A 12,517-nucleotide genomic window follows, 5' to 3' on the forward strand; every position below is an offset into this window, starting at 1 on the left:
TCGGGCTAGAAATCAGAAGGTTGCCGGATCGATTCCCCGCCGTGTCAAATGACGCTGTGTCCTTGGGCAAGGCACTTCACCCTACTTGCCTCGGGGGGAATGTCCCTGTACTTACTGTAAGTCGCTCTGGATAAGAGCGTCTGCTAAATGACTAAATGTAAATGTAAATATGAAGAAAAGGGCCTGAAAAGTCTAAAAAGATCTACATCAAAATGAACAGAAAGTTGATTCAAGTGATTGGTAGTAGAAAAGTGACCATATCTACAGGTCTGCTCCTTGCCATTGCACTGCTGGTGGTGAGTTCTGTGGCAGTTTGAGCTGTTTGTGTTGTTGTACTGGTACTTGCAGCTCTACTTGTGGTTGTAGATGCTACTGTGGAATTACTTGCCTCCACAGTTGTAGGAGTTACAGTACTGGAGGCAGTTGGTTCAGCTATTGTGGGAAAGAAGAAAAACATTGTGTCTTGCAAAACATTAAACTGTGTTCGAACACATTTTTTACATTTTTAGTTTTTTTAACATATATGAACATGATGGAATTATTTAGATTATAATCATTACAAACCTGCAACAATACTGCCAGTGATAACATTCAGGAAAACCAGGGATTCATTTAAAGCCGTTTTTAATGAGTCTTCTGCACTGGTGATGTTTGGAACTGCACTCTCATTCTGGAATATTAAATTGGCTGTGACACCCACTGACCCAGGCCTGAAAAGTAGAGATTCATAAATGGATTGTTAATCCTCAAGCAATAGAGCATGAATACATTGAAAGAGCCAACTAAAACATTTAAATTACATGTAGTTATTTAGCAAACACTCTTATCCAGAGCAACTTACAGTAAGTACAGGGACATTCTCCCTGAGGCAAGTAGGGTGAAGTGCCTTGCCCAATGACACAACATCATTTGGCACGGTCGGGAATCAAACTGGTAACCCCCCTCATAAATAGCCCAACTCCCTAACCGCTCAGCCATCTGACCCCCCTATAAACCTAAATCTATTGTCACGGATCACTTACCAAAATCCAAGAATTATGCATCTCAGGAAAGTGAAAGGGTACCGCTTCCTGTATCCCCGATTCAGCTGGAAAATATGATAAAAAATTATTGAAAAAATCAATGTCAAATGACTTTCCTATTGAATTGAAATGACGGATTTTAGATGAGAATTACCTCAGCTGTGACATTGGCAGCCAGTTCTTGATATTGCGACGACTTTGGGTTGTTATATTCAATTACGAAAACCCGCACCAAACGCATCCTCAGAAAGAGGTAACCCTCATTTTGTTGAGGGGGTTCTGTTGATGCACCTGTGCTACTGGTGGTAAATCTGGTAGTGCTAGAAGTTTGTGTCGCAGGGATAGCTATTTTGGTTGTGGATGTAGTTGAATGTGATAGAGAGGTTGGGGCTGTTGCGATACTTGTAAAATATGCTGTGGTAGTTGTAGGGGCAGCTGTGGTACTTGTAGGGTCAGCTATGGTTGTAGGAGGAGCAGCTGTGGTTGTAGTAGGAGCAGCTGTGGTTGTTGTAGGGGCAACTGTGGTTGTAATCGGAGCAGCTTTTGTAGTTGTTGGTGCAGCTGTGGTTGTTGTTGGTGCCTCTGTGATATTTGTTGGGGCAGCTGTGGTTGTAGTAGGAGCGGCTGTTGTCATTGTTGGAGACTCTGTTGTACTTGTAGGTGCATCTGTGGTTGTAGTAGGGGCGACTGTTGTCGTTGTTGGGGCGGCTGTGGTTGTAGTGGGAGCAGCTGTGGTAGTAGTTGGAGAAACTGTGGTTGTTGGTTTCAAAGCTGTGGTAGTTGTTGGGGTGGCTGTGGTTGTACTGGGAGCAGCTGTGGTTGTTGTTGAAGCCTCTGTTGTGGTTGTAGCTGCAGCTGCGGTTGTAGTGGGAGCAGCTGTGGTCGTAGTGGGAGCAGCCGCTGTTGTTGTTGGAGCCTCTGTTGTAGTTGTAGGTGCAGCTGTGGTTGTAGTGGGAGAAGCTGTGGTTGTAGTTGGGGCCTCTGTTGGTATTATAGGTGCAGCTGATGTTGTAATAGGAGCGGCTGTTGTTGTTGGAGCCCTTGTTGCTATTATGGGTGCAGCTGATGTTGTAGGAGGAGTGGCTGTTGTTGTTGGAGCCTTTGTGGTAGTTGTTGGGGAAGCTGTAGTTGTAAGTTCAGATGTGGTTGTAGTAGGAGAAGCTGTGGTTGAAGTAGGAGCACCTGTTGTAGTTGTAGGTGCAGCTGTGGTAGTTGTTAGAGCCTCTGTGGTAATTGTTAAGGCAGCTGTTGTTGTAGTGGGAGCAGCTGTGGTTGTTGTATGAGCCTCTGTTGTAGTTGCGGGTGCAACTGTTGTTGTGGTAGGAGAAGCTGTGGTTGTTGTTGAAGCCTCTGTTGTAGTTGTAGCTGCAGCTGTGGTAGTAGTGGGAAAAGCTGTTGTTGTTGGAGCCTCTGTTGTAGTTGTAAGGGCAGCTGTGGTCTTAGTGGGAGCAGCCGTTGTTGTTGTTGGATTCTCTGTTGTAGTTGTAGATGCAGCTGTGGTTGTAGTGGGAGAAGCTGTGGTTGTAGTTGGGGTCTCTGTTGGTATTATAGATTCAGCTAATGTTGTAATAGGAGCGGCTGTTGTTGTTGGAGCCTCTTTGGTAGTTGTTGGGGAATTTGGAGGTGCAGCTGTTGTTGTAGTGGGAGAAGCTGTGGTTGTATTTGGAGCAGCTCTGGTCGTAGTGTGAGAAGCTCTGGTTGCTGTTGGATTCTCTGTGGTAGTTTTACGGGGAGCGGTGGTTGTAGTTGGAGCAGCTGTGGTTGTAGTTGGGGCCTCTGTAGCTATTAAAGGTGCAGTTGATGTTGTAGTGGGAGCGGCTGTTGTTTTTGGAGCCCTTGTTGCTATTATAGGTGCAGCTGATATTGTAGTAGGAGCGGCTGTTGTTGTTGGAGCCTCTGTGGTAGTTGTTTGGGAAGCTGTAGTTGTACGTTCAGCTGTGGTTGTAGTGGGATAAGCTGTGGTTGTTGTAGACGGAACAGCTGTGGGTGTTGTTGGAACCTCTGTGGTAGTTGTAGGGGCAGCTGTGGTCGTAGTGGGAGAAGCACTGGTTGCTGTTGAATTCTCTGTGGTAGTTTTACGGGTTGCTCTGGTGGTAGTTGGAGCAGCTATGGTCGTAGTGGGAGAAGTTGTGGTTGTAGTTGGAGCAGCAGTGGTCGTAGTGGGATTAGCCGTTGTTGTTGTTCGAGCCTCATTTGTAGTTGTAGGTGTAGCTCTGGTTGTAGTGGGAGCACCTGTTTTAGTTGTAGATGCAGCTGTGGTTGTTGTTGGATTCTCTGTTGTAGTTGTAGGTGCAGCTGATGTTGTAGTAGGAGCGGCTGTTGTTTTTGGAGCCCGTGTTGCTATTATAGGTGCAGCTGATGTTGTAGTAGGAGCGGCTGTTGTTGTTGGAAACTCTTTGGTAGTTGTTTGGGAAGCCGTAGTTGTAGGTTCAGCTGTGGTTGTAGTGGGATAAGCTGTGGTTGTTGTAGACGGAACAGCTGTGGTTGTTGTTGGAACCTCTGTGGTAGTTGTAGGGAAAGCTTTGGTTGTAGTGGGAGCAGCTGTGGTCGTAGTGGGAGAAGCACTGGTTGCTGTTGGATTCTCTGTGGTAGTTTTACGGGGAGCTGTGGTTGTAGTTGGAGCCGCTATGGTCGTAGTGGGAGAAGTTGTGGTTGTAGTTGGAGCAGCTGTGGTCGTAGTGGGAGCAGCCGTTGTTGTTGTTGGAGCCTCTTTTGTAGTTGTAGGTGTAGCTCTGGTTGTAGTGGGAGCACCTGTTTTAGTTGTAGATGCAGCTGTGGTTGCTGTTGGATTCTCTGTGGTAGTTGTAGGAGGAGCTGTGGTTGTAGTGGGAGAAGCTGTGGTTTTAGTTGGAGCCTCTGTTGCTATTATAGGTGCAGCTGATGTTGTAGTAGGAGCGGCTGTTGTTTTTGGAGCCCGTGTTAATATTATAGGTGCAGCTGATGTTGTAGTAGGAGCGGCTGTTGTTGTTGGAAACTCTGTGGTAGTTGTTTGGGAAGCTGTAGTTGTAGGTTCAGCTGTGTTTGTAGTGGGAGAAGCTGTGGTTGAAGTGGGAGCACCTGTTGTAGTTGTAGGTGCAGCTGTGGTTGTTGTTAGAGCCTCTGTGGTAGTTGTTGCGGCAGCTGTGGTTGTAGTTGGAGCTGCTGTGGTTGTTGTTTGAGTCTCTGTGATAGTTCTAGGTGCAGCTGTGGTTGTTGTTGGAGCAGCTTTGGTTGTTGTGGGAGAAGCTCTTGTTGCTGTTGGATTTTCTGTGGTAGTTGTAGGGGGAGCTGTGGTTGTAGTTGGAAAAGCTTTGGTCGTAGTGGGAGAAGTTTTGGTTGTAGTTGGAGCAGCTGTGGTCGTAGCGGGAGCAGCCGTTGTGGTTGGGTTCTCTGTTGTAGTTGTAGGTGCAGCTGTGGTTGTAGTGGGAGAAGCTGTGGTTGTAGTTGGGGCCTCTGTGGTAGTTGTTTGGGAAGCTGTAGTTGTAGGTTCAGCTGTGGTTGTAGTGGGATAAGCTGTGGTTGTTGTAGACGGAACAGCTGTGGTTGTTGTTGGAACATCTGTGGTAGTTGTAGGGGCAGCTGTGGTTGTAGTGGGAGCAGCTGTAGTTGTTGTAGACGGAACAGCTGTGGTTGTTGTAGGAACCTCTGTGGTAGTTGTAGGTTCAGCTGTGGTTGTAGTGGGATAAGCTGTGGTTGTTGTAGACGGAACAGCTGTGGTTGTTGTTGGAACCTCTGTGGTAGTTGTAGGGGCAGCTGTGGTTGTAGTGGGATAAGCTGTGGTTGTTGTAGACGGAACAGCTGTGGTTGTTGTTGGAACCTCTGTGATAGTTGTAGGGGCAGCTGTGGTTGTAGTGGGAGCAGCTGTAGTTGTTGTAGACGGAACAGCTGTGGTTGTTGTAAGAACCTCTGTGGTAGTTGTAGGGGCAGCTCTGGTGATAGTAGGAGCGGCGTTTTTTGTTGTTGGAGACTCTGTGGTAGTTATAGGGGCAGCTGTGGTTTTTGTTGGAGCCTGTGTTGTAGTTGGAGCCTCGGTTGTAGTTGTTGGGTTAGCTGTGGTTGTAGTGGAAACGGCTGTGGTTGTTGTTGAAGCCTCTGTGATAGTTCTAGGTGTAGCTGTGGTTCTTGTAGCAGCAGCTGTGGTTGTAGTGGGAGAAGCGATAGATGTTGTTGGAGCTTCTTTTGTAGTTGTTGGGTTAACTGTGGTGGTAGTATGAGCGGTTGTTGTCGTTTTTGGAGTCTCTTTTGTAGTTGCGGGGGCAACTGTGGTTGTAGTAGGAGCAGCTGTTGTTGTTGTTGGAGCCTCAGTTGTTGTTTTAGGTGCAGCTGTGGTTGTAGTGGGAGCTTCTGTTGAAGTTTTAAGTGCAGCTGTGGTTGTAGTGGGAGAAGCACTTATTGCTGTTGGATTCTCTGTGGTAGTTGAAGGGGGAGCTATGGTTGTTGTTGGAGAAGCTATGGTTGTAGTTGGAGCCTCTGTTGCTATCATAGGTGCAGCTGATGTTCTAGTAGGAGCGGCTGTTGTTGTTGGAGCCTCTGTGGTAGTTGTTGGGGAATTTATAGGTGCAGCTGTGGTTGTAGTGGGAGAAGCTGTGGTTGTAGTTGGAGCACGTGTGGTCATAGTGGGAGCAGCCGTTGTAGTTTTAGGTGCAGTTGTGGTTATTGTTGCAGCCTCTGTTGTAGTTGTAGGTGCAGCTGTGGTTGTAGGTGGAGCCTTTGTGGTAGTTGTTTGGGTGGCTGTGGTTGTAGTGGGAGAAGCTGTGGTTGTATTTGGAGCAGCTGTGGTCGTAGTGGGAGAAGCACTGGTTGCTGTTGGATTCTCTTTGGTAGTTTTACGAGGAGCTGTGGTTGTAGTTGGAGCAGCTGTGGTCGTAGTGGGAGAAGTTGTGGTTGTAGTTGGAGCAGCTGTGGTCGTAGTGGGAGCAGCCGTTGTTGGTGGATTCTCTGTTGTAGTTGTAGGTGCAGCTGGGGTTGTAGTGGGAGCAGCCGTTGTTGTTGGAGCCTCTTTTGTAGTTGTAGGTGCAGCTCTGGTTGTAGTGGGAGCACCTGTTTTAGTTGTAGATGCAGCTGTGGTTGTAGTGGGAGAAGCATTTGTTGCTGTTGGATTCTCTGTGGTAGTTGTAGGGGGAGCTGTGGTTGTGGTGGGAGAAGCTGTGGTTGTAGTTGGAGCCTCTGTTGCTATTATAGGTGCAGCTGATGTTCTAGTAGGAGCGGCTGTTGTTTTTGGATTCCTTGTTGCTATTATAGGTGCAGCTGATGTTGTAGTAGGAGCGGCTGTTGTTGTTGTAGCCTCTGTGGTAATTGTTGCGTTAGCTGTGGTTGTAGGGGGAGCAGCTGTAGTTGTTGTAGTCGGAACAGGTGTGGTTGTTGTCGGAACCTCCGTGGTAGTTTTATGGGCAGCTGTGGTGGTAGTAGGAGCGGCTGTGGTTGTTGTTGGAGACTCTGTGGTAGTTGTAGGGGCAGCTGTGGTTGTTGTAGGAGCCTCTGTTGTAGTTGCGGATGCAACTGTGGTTGTTATAGGAGAAGCTGGGGTTGTTGTTGGAACCTCTGTGGTAGTTGTAAGCGCAGCTGTGGTTGTAGTGGGAGAAGCTGTTGTTGTTGGAGCCTCGGTTGTTGTTGTTGGGTTAGCTGTGGTTGTAGTGGGAGCGGCTGTGGTTGTTGTTGGAGCCTCTGTGATAGTTCTAGGTGCAGCTGTGTTTGTTGTGGGAGAAGCGTTGGATGTTGTTAGAGCTTCTGTTGTAGTTGTTGGGTTAGGTGTTGTGGTAGTAGGAGCGGCTGTTGTCGTTGTTGGAGACTCTGTGGTAGTTGTAGGGGCAGCTGTGGTTGTTGTAGGAGCCTCTCTTGTAGTTGCGGATGCAACTTTTGTTGTAGTAGGAGAAGCTGGGATTGTTGTTGGAACCTCCGTGGTAGTTGTAAGCGCAGCTGTGGTTGTAGTGGGAGAAGCTGTTGTTGTTGGAGCCTCGGTTGTAGTTGTTGGGTTAGCTGTGGTTGTAGTGGGAGCGGCTGTGGTTGTTGTTAGAGCCTCTGTGATAGTTCTAGGTGCAGCTGTGGTTGTAGTGGGAGAATCGTTGGATGTTGTTGGAGCTTCTGTTGTAGTTGTTGGGTTAGGTGTGGTGGTAGCAGGAGCGGCTGTTGTCGCTGTTGGAGACTCTGTGGTAGTTGTAGGGTCAGCTGTGGTTGTTGTTGAAGCCTCTGTTGTAGTTGTAGCTGCAGCTGTGGTAATAATGGGAGCAGCTATGGTGGTAGTGGGAGAAGCTGTTGATGTTGGAGCCTCTGTTGTAGTTGTAAGTGCAGCTGTGGTCTTAGTAGGAGCAGCCGTTGTTGTTGTCGGATTCTCTGTTGTAGTTGTAGGTGCAGCTGTGGTTGTAGTGGGAGAAGCTGTGGTTGTAGTTGAGGCCTCTGTTGGTATTATAGATCCAGTTAATGTTGTAATAGGAGCGGCTGTTGTCGTTGGAGCCTCTGTGGTAGTTGTTGGGGAATTTGTAGGTGCAGCTGTGGTTGTAGTGGGAGAAGCTGTGGTTGTACTTGGAGCAGCTGTGGTCGTAGTGGGAGAAGCACTGATTGCTGTTGGATTCTCTTTAGTAGTGTTACGGGGAGCTGTGGTTGTAGTTGGAGCAGCAATGGTCGTAGTGGGAGAAGTTGTGGTTGTAGTTGGAGCAGCTGTGGTTGTAGTGGGAGCAGCCGTTGTTGTTGGATTCTCTGTTGTAGTTGTAGGTGCAGCTGGGGTTGTTGTTGAAGCCTCTGTTGTAGTTGTAGCTGCAGCTGTGGTAGTAATGGGAGCAGCTATGGTAGTAGTGGGAGAAGCTGTTGTTGTTGAAGCCTCTGTTGTAGTTGAAAGTGCAGCTGTGGTCTTAGCGGGAAAAGCCGTTGTAGTTGTCGGACTCTCTGTTGTAGTTGTTGGTGCAGCTGTGGTTGTAGTGGGAGAAGATGTTGTTGTTGTTGGAGCGTCTGCTGTAGTTGTAGGTGCCACTGTGGTTGTTGTAGGTGCAGCTGGGGTTGTTGTTGGAGCCTCAGATGTAGTTGTATGTGCACTTTTGGTTGTTATGTTGTCCTCTGTGGTAGTTGTAGGGGCAGCTGTGGTTGTTGTGGGAGCAGCTGTTGTAGTTGTAGGTGCCACTGTGGTTGTTGGAGCCTCTGTGATAGTTGTAGGTGCAGAAGTATTTGTAGTGGGAGCAGCTGTTGTTGTTGGAGCATCTGTTGTAGTTGTAGGTACAGAGGTGGTTGTAGTGGGAGCAGCTGTGGTTATTGTTGGAGCCTCTGTTGTAGTTTTAGCTGCAGCTGTGGTTGTTGGGTTAGCTGTGGTTGTAGTGGGAGCAGCTGTGGTTGTTGTTGGAGCCTCTGTTGTAGCTCTATGGGTAGCTGTGGTTGTTGTGGGAGCAGCTGTGGTCGTAGTGGAAGAAACTGTGCTTGTAGTTGGAGCAGCTGTGGTTGTAGTGGGAGCAGCCGTTGTTGTTTGAGCCTTTGTTGTAGTTGTAGGTGCAGCTGTGGTTGTTGTTGGAGCCTCTGATGTAGCTGTAAGTGCACTCTTGGTTGTTGTTTGATCCTCTTTGGTAGTTTTAGGGACAGCTGTGGTTGTTGTGGGAGCAGCTGTTGTAGTTGTAGGTGCCACTGTGGTTGTTGGAGCCTCTGTGATAGTTGTAGGCGAAGCTGTTGTTGTAGTGGGAGCAGCTGTTGTTGTTGGAGCATCTGTTGTAGTTGTAGGTACAGAGGTGGTTGTAGTGGGAGAATCGTTGGATGTTGTTGGAGCTTCTGTTGTAGTTGTTGGGTTAGGTGTGGTGGTAGTAGGAGCGGCTGTTGTCGCTGTTGGAGACTCTGTGGTAGTTGTAGGGTCAGCTGTGGTTGTTGTTGAAGCCTCTGTTGTAGTTGTAGCTGCAGCTGTGGTAATAATGGGAGCAGCTATGCTGGTAGTGGGAGAAGCTGTTGATGTTGGAGCCTCTGTTGTAGTTGTAAGTGCAGCTGTGGTCTTAGTAGGAGCAGCCGTTGTTGTTGTCGGATTCTCTGTTGTAGTTGTAGGTGCAGCTGTGGTTGTAGTGGGAGAAGCTGTGGTTGTAGTTGAGGCCTCTGTTGGTATTATAGATCCAGTTAATGTTGTAATAGGAGCGGCTGTTGTCGTTGGAGCCTCTGTGGTAGTTGTTGGGGAATTTGTAGGTGCAGCTGTGGTTGTAGTGGGAGAAGCTGTGGTTGTACTTGGAGCAGCTGTGGTCGTAGTGGGAGAAGCACTGATTGCTGTTGGATTCTCTTTAGTAGTGTTACGGGGAGCTGTGGTTGTAGTTGGAGCAGCTATGGTCGTAGTGGGAGAAGTTGTGGTTGTAGTTGGAGCAGCTGTGGTTGTAGTGGGAGCAGCCGTTGTTGTTGGATTCTCTGTTGTAGTTGTAGGTGCAGCTGGGGTTGTTGTTGAAGCCTCTGTTGTAGTTGTAGCTGCAGCTGTGGTAGTAATGGGAGCAGCTATGGTAGTAGTGGGAGAAGCTGTTGTTGTTGAAGCCTCTGTTGTAGTTGAAAGTGCAGCTGTGGTCTTAGTGGGAACAGCCGTTGTAGTTGTCGGATTCTCTGTTGTAGTTGTAGGTGCAGCTGTGGTTGTAGTGGGAGAAGATGTTGTTGTTGTTGGAGCGTCTGTTGTAGTTGTAGGTGCCACTGTGGTTGTTGTAGGTGCAGCTGGGGTTGTTGTTGGAGCCTCAGATGTAGTTGTATGTGCACTTTTGGTTGTTATGTTGTCCTCTGTGGTAGTTGTAGGGGCAGCTGTGGTTGTTGTGGGAGCAGCTGTTGTAGTTGTAGGTGCCACTGTGGTTGTTGGAGCCTCTGTGATAGTTGTAGGTGCAGAAGTATTTGTAGTGGGAGCAGCTGTTGTTGTTGGAGCATCTGTTGTAGTTGTAGGTACAGAGGTGGTTGTAGTGGGAGCAGCTGTGGTTATTGTTGGAGCCTCTGTTGTAGTTTTAGCTGCAGCTGTGGTTGTTGGGTTAGCTGTGGTTGTAGTGGGAGCAGCTGTGGTTGTTGTTGGAGCCTCTGTTGTAGCTCTATGGGTAGCTGTGGTTGTTGTGGGAGCAGCTGTGGTCGTAGTGGAAGAAACTGTGCTTGTAGTTGGAGCAGCTGTGGTTGTAGTGGGAGCAGCCGTTGTTGTTTGAGCCTTTGTTGTAGTTGTAGGTGCAGCTGTGGTTGTTGTTGGAGCCTCTGATGTAGCTGTAAGTGCACTCTTGGTTGTTGTTTGATCCTCTTTGGTAGTTTTAGGGACAGCTGTGGTTGTTGTGGGAGCAGCTGTTGTAGTTGTAGGTGCCACTGTGGTTGTTGGAGCCTCTGTGATAGTTGTAGGCGAAGCTGTTGTTGTAGTGGGAGCAGCTGTTGTTGTTGGAGCATCTGTTGTAGTTGTAGGTACAGAGGTGGTTGTAGTGGGAGCAGCTGTGGTTATTGTTGGAGCCTCTGTTGTAGTTTTAGCTGCAGCTGTGGTTGTTGGGTTAGCTGTGGTTGTAGTGGGAGCAGCTGTGGTTGTTGTTGGAGCCTCTGTTGTAGCTCTATGGGTAGCTGTGGTTGTTGTGGGAGCAGCTGTGGTCGTAGTGGAAGAAACTGTGCTTGTAGTTGGAGCAGCTGTGGTTGTAGTGGGAGCAGCCGTTGTTGTTTGAGCCTTTGTTGTAGTTGTAGGTGCAGCTGTGGTTGTTGTTGGAGCCTCTGATGTAGCTGTAAGTGCACTCTTGGTTGTTGTTTGATCCTCTTTGGTAGTTTTAGGGACAGCTGTGGTTGTTGTGGGAGCAGCTGTTGTAGTTGTAGGTGCCACTGTGGTTGTTGGAGCCTCTGTGATAGTTGTAGGCGAAGCTGTTGTTGTAGTGGGAGCAGCTGTTGTTGTTGGAGCATCTGTTGTAGTTGTAGGTACAGAGGTGGTTGTAGTGGGAGCAGCTGTGGTTATTGTTGGAGCCTCTGTTGTAGTTTTAGCTGCAGCTGTGGTTGTTGGGTTAGCTGTGGTTGTAGTGGGAGCAGCTGTGGTTGTTGTTGGAGCCTCTGTTGTAGCTCTATGGGTAGCTGTGGTTGTTGTGGGAGCAGCTGTGGTCGTAGTGGAAGAAACTGTGCTTGTAGTTGGAGCAGCTATGGTTGTAGTGGGAGCAGCCGTTGTTGTTTGAGCCTTTGTTGTAGTTGTAGGTGCAGCTGTGGTTGTTGTTGGAGCCTCTGATGTAGCTGTAAGTGCACTCTTGGTTGTTGTTTGATCCTCTTTGGTAGTTTTAGGGACAGCTGTGGTTGTTGTGGGAGCAGCTGTTGTAGTTGTAGGTGCCACTGTGGTTGTTGGAGCCTCTGTGATAGTTGTAGGCGAAGCTGTTGTTGTAGTGGGAGTAGCTGTTGTTGTTGGAGCATCTGTTGTAGTTGTAGGTACAGAGGTGGTTGTAGTGGGAGAATCGTTGGATGTTGTTGGAGCTTCTGTTGTAGTTGTTGGGTTAGGTGTGGTGGTAGTAGGAGCGGCTGTTGTCTCTGTTGGAGACTCTGTGGTAGTTGTAGGGTCAGCTGTGGTTGTTGTTGAAGCCTCTGTTGTAGTTGTAGCTGCAGCTGTGGTAATAATGGGAGCAGCTATGCTGGTAGTGGGAGAAGCTGTTGATGTTGGAGCCTCTGTTGTAGTTGTAAGTGCAGCTGTGGTCTTAGTAGGAGCAGCCGTTGTTGTTGTCGGATTCTCTGTTGTAGTTGTAGGTGCAGCTGTGGTTGTAGTGGGAGAAGCTGTGGTTGTAGTTGAGGCCTCTGTTGGTATTATAGATCCAGTTAATGTTGTAATAGGAGCGGCTGTTGTCGTTGGAGCCTCTGTGGTAGTTGTTGGGGAATTTGTAGGTGCAGCTGTGGTTGTAGTGGGAGAAGCTGTGGTTGTACTTGGAGCAGCTGTGGTCGTAGTGGGAGAAGCACTGATTGCTGTTGGATTCTCTTTAGTAGTGTTACGGGGAGCTGTGGTTGTAGTTGGAGCAGCTATGGTCGTAGTGGGAGAAGTTGTGGTTGTAGTTGGAGCAGCTGTGGTTGTAGTGGGAGCAGCCGTTGTTGTTGGATTCTCTGTTGTAGTTGTAGGTGCAGCTGGGGTTGTTGTTGAAGCCTCTGTTGTAGTTGTAGCTGCAGCTGTGGTAGTAATGGGAGCAGCTATGGTAGTAGTGGGAGAAGCTGTTGTTGTTGAAGCCTCTGTTGTAGTTGAAAGTGCAGCTGTGGTCTTAGTGGGAACAGCCGTTGTAGTTGTCGGATTCTCTGTTGTAGTTGTAGGTGCAGCTGTGGTTGTAGTGGGAGAAGATGTTGTTGTTGTTGGAGCGTCTGTTGTAGTTGTAGGTGCCACTGTGGTTGTTGTAGGTGCAGCTGGGGTTGTTGTTGGAGCCTCAGATGTAGTTGTATGTGCGCTTTTGGTTGTTATGTTGTCCTCTGTGGTAGTTGTAGGGGCAGCTGTGGTTGTTGTGGGAGCAGCTGTTGTAGTTGTAGGTGCCACTGTGGTTGTTGGAGCCTCTGTGATAGTTGTAGGTGCAGAAGTATTTGTAGTGGGAGCAGCTGTTGTTGTTGGAGCATCTGTTGTAGTTGTAGGTACA

General features: G+C 48.4%; 3 protein-coding genes across 3 annotated transcripts; all 3 read right to left on the reverse strand.

Annotated features, from left to right (window-relative positions):
* Positions 1–109: 109 nt before the first annotated feature.
* On the reverse strand, positions 110–3,738 carry LOC124484391 (mucin-5AC-like; the record flags this gene model as incomplete). The annotated part of the gene is made up of 5 exons (XM_047045292.1): positions 110–432; positions 565–710; positions 1,023–1,087; positions 1,177–1,923; positions 2,482–3,738. Coding segments are annotated over 5 exons (2,418 nt in total), but the record flags the coding sequence as incomplete, so codon positions are not given.
* A 457-nt stretch (positions 3,739–4,195) lies between these two features.
* Positions 4,196–7,218, reverse strand: LOC124484392 (mucin-2-like; the record flags this gene model as incomplete). The annotated part of the gene is made up of 3 exons (XM_047045294.1): positions 4,196–4,391; positions 5,263–5,366; positions 6,094–7,218. Coding segments are annotated over 3 exons (1,425 nt in total), but the record flags the coding sequence as incomplete, so codon positions are not given.
* Positions 7,219–10,296: 3,078 nt separating this feature from the next.
* LOC124484393 (mucin-5AC-like) lies at positions 10,297–12,453 on the reverse strand (the record flags this gene model as incomplete). Its single annotated transcript, XM_047045295.1, has 2 exons — positions 10,297–10,863; positions 11,296–12,453. Coding segments are annotated over 2 exons (1,725 nt in total), but the record flags the coding sequence as incomplete, so codon positions are not given.
* Between the last annotated feature and the right edge of the window lie 64 nt (positions 12,454–12,517).

This window comes from Hypomesus transpacificus, chromosome 22 (genome assembly GCF_021917145.1).
Source record: "Hypomesus transpacificus isolate Combined female chromosome 22, fHypTra1, whole genome shotgun sequence".
Classification (NCBI taxonomy): Eukaryota; Metazoa; Chordata; class Actinopteri; order Osmeriformes; family Osmeridae; genus Hypomesus; species Hypomesus transpacificus.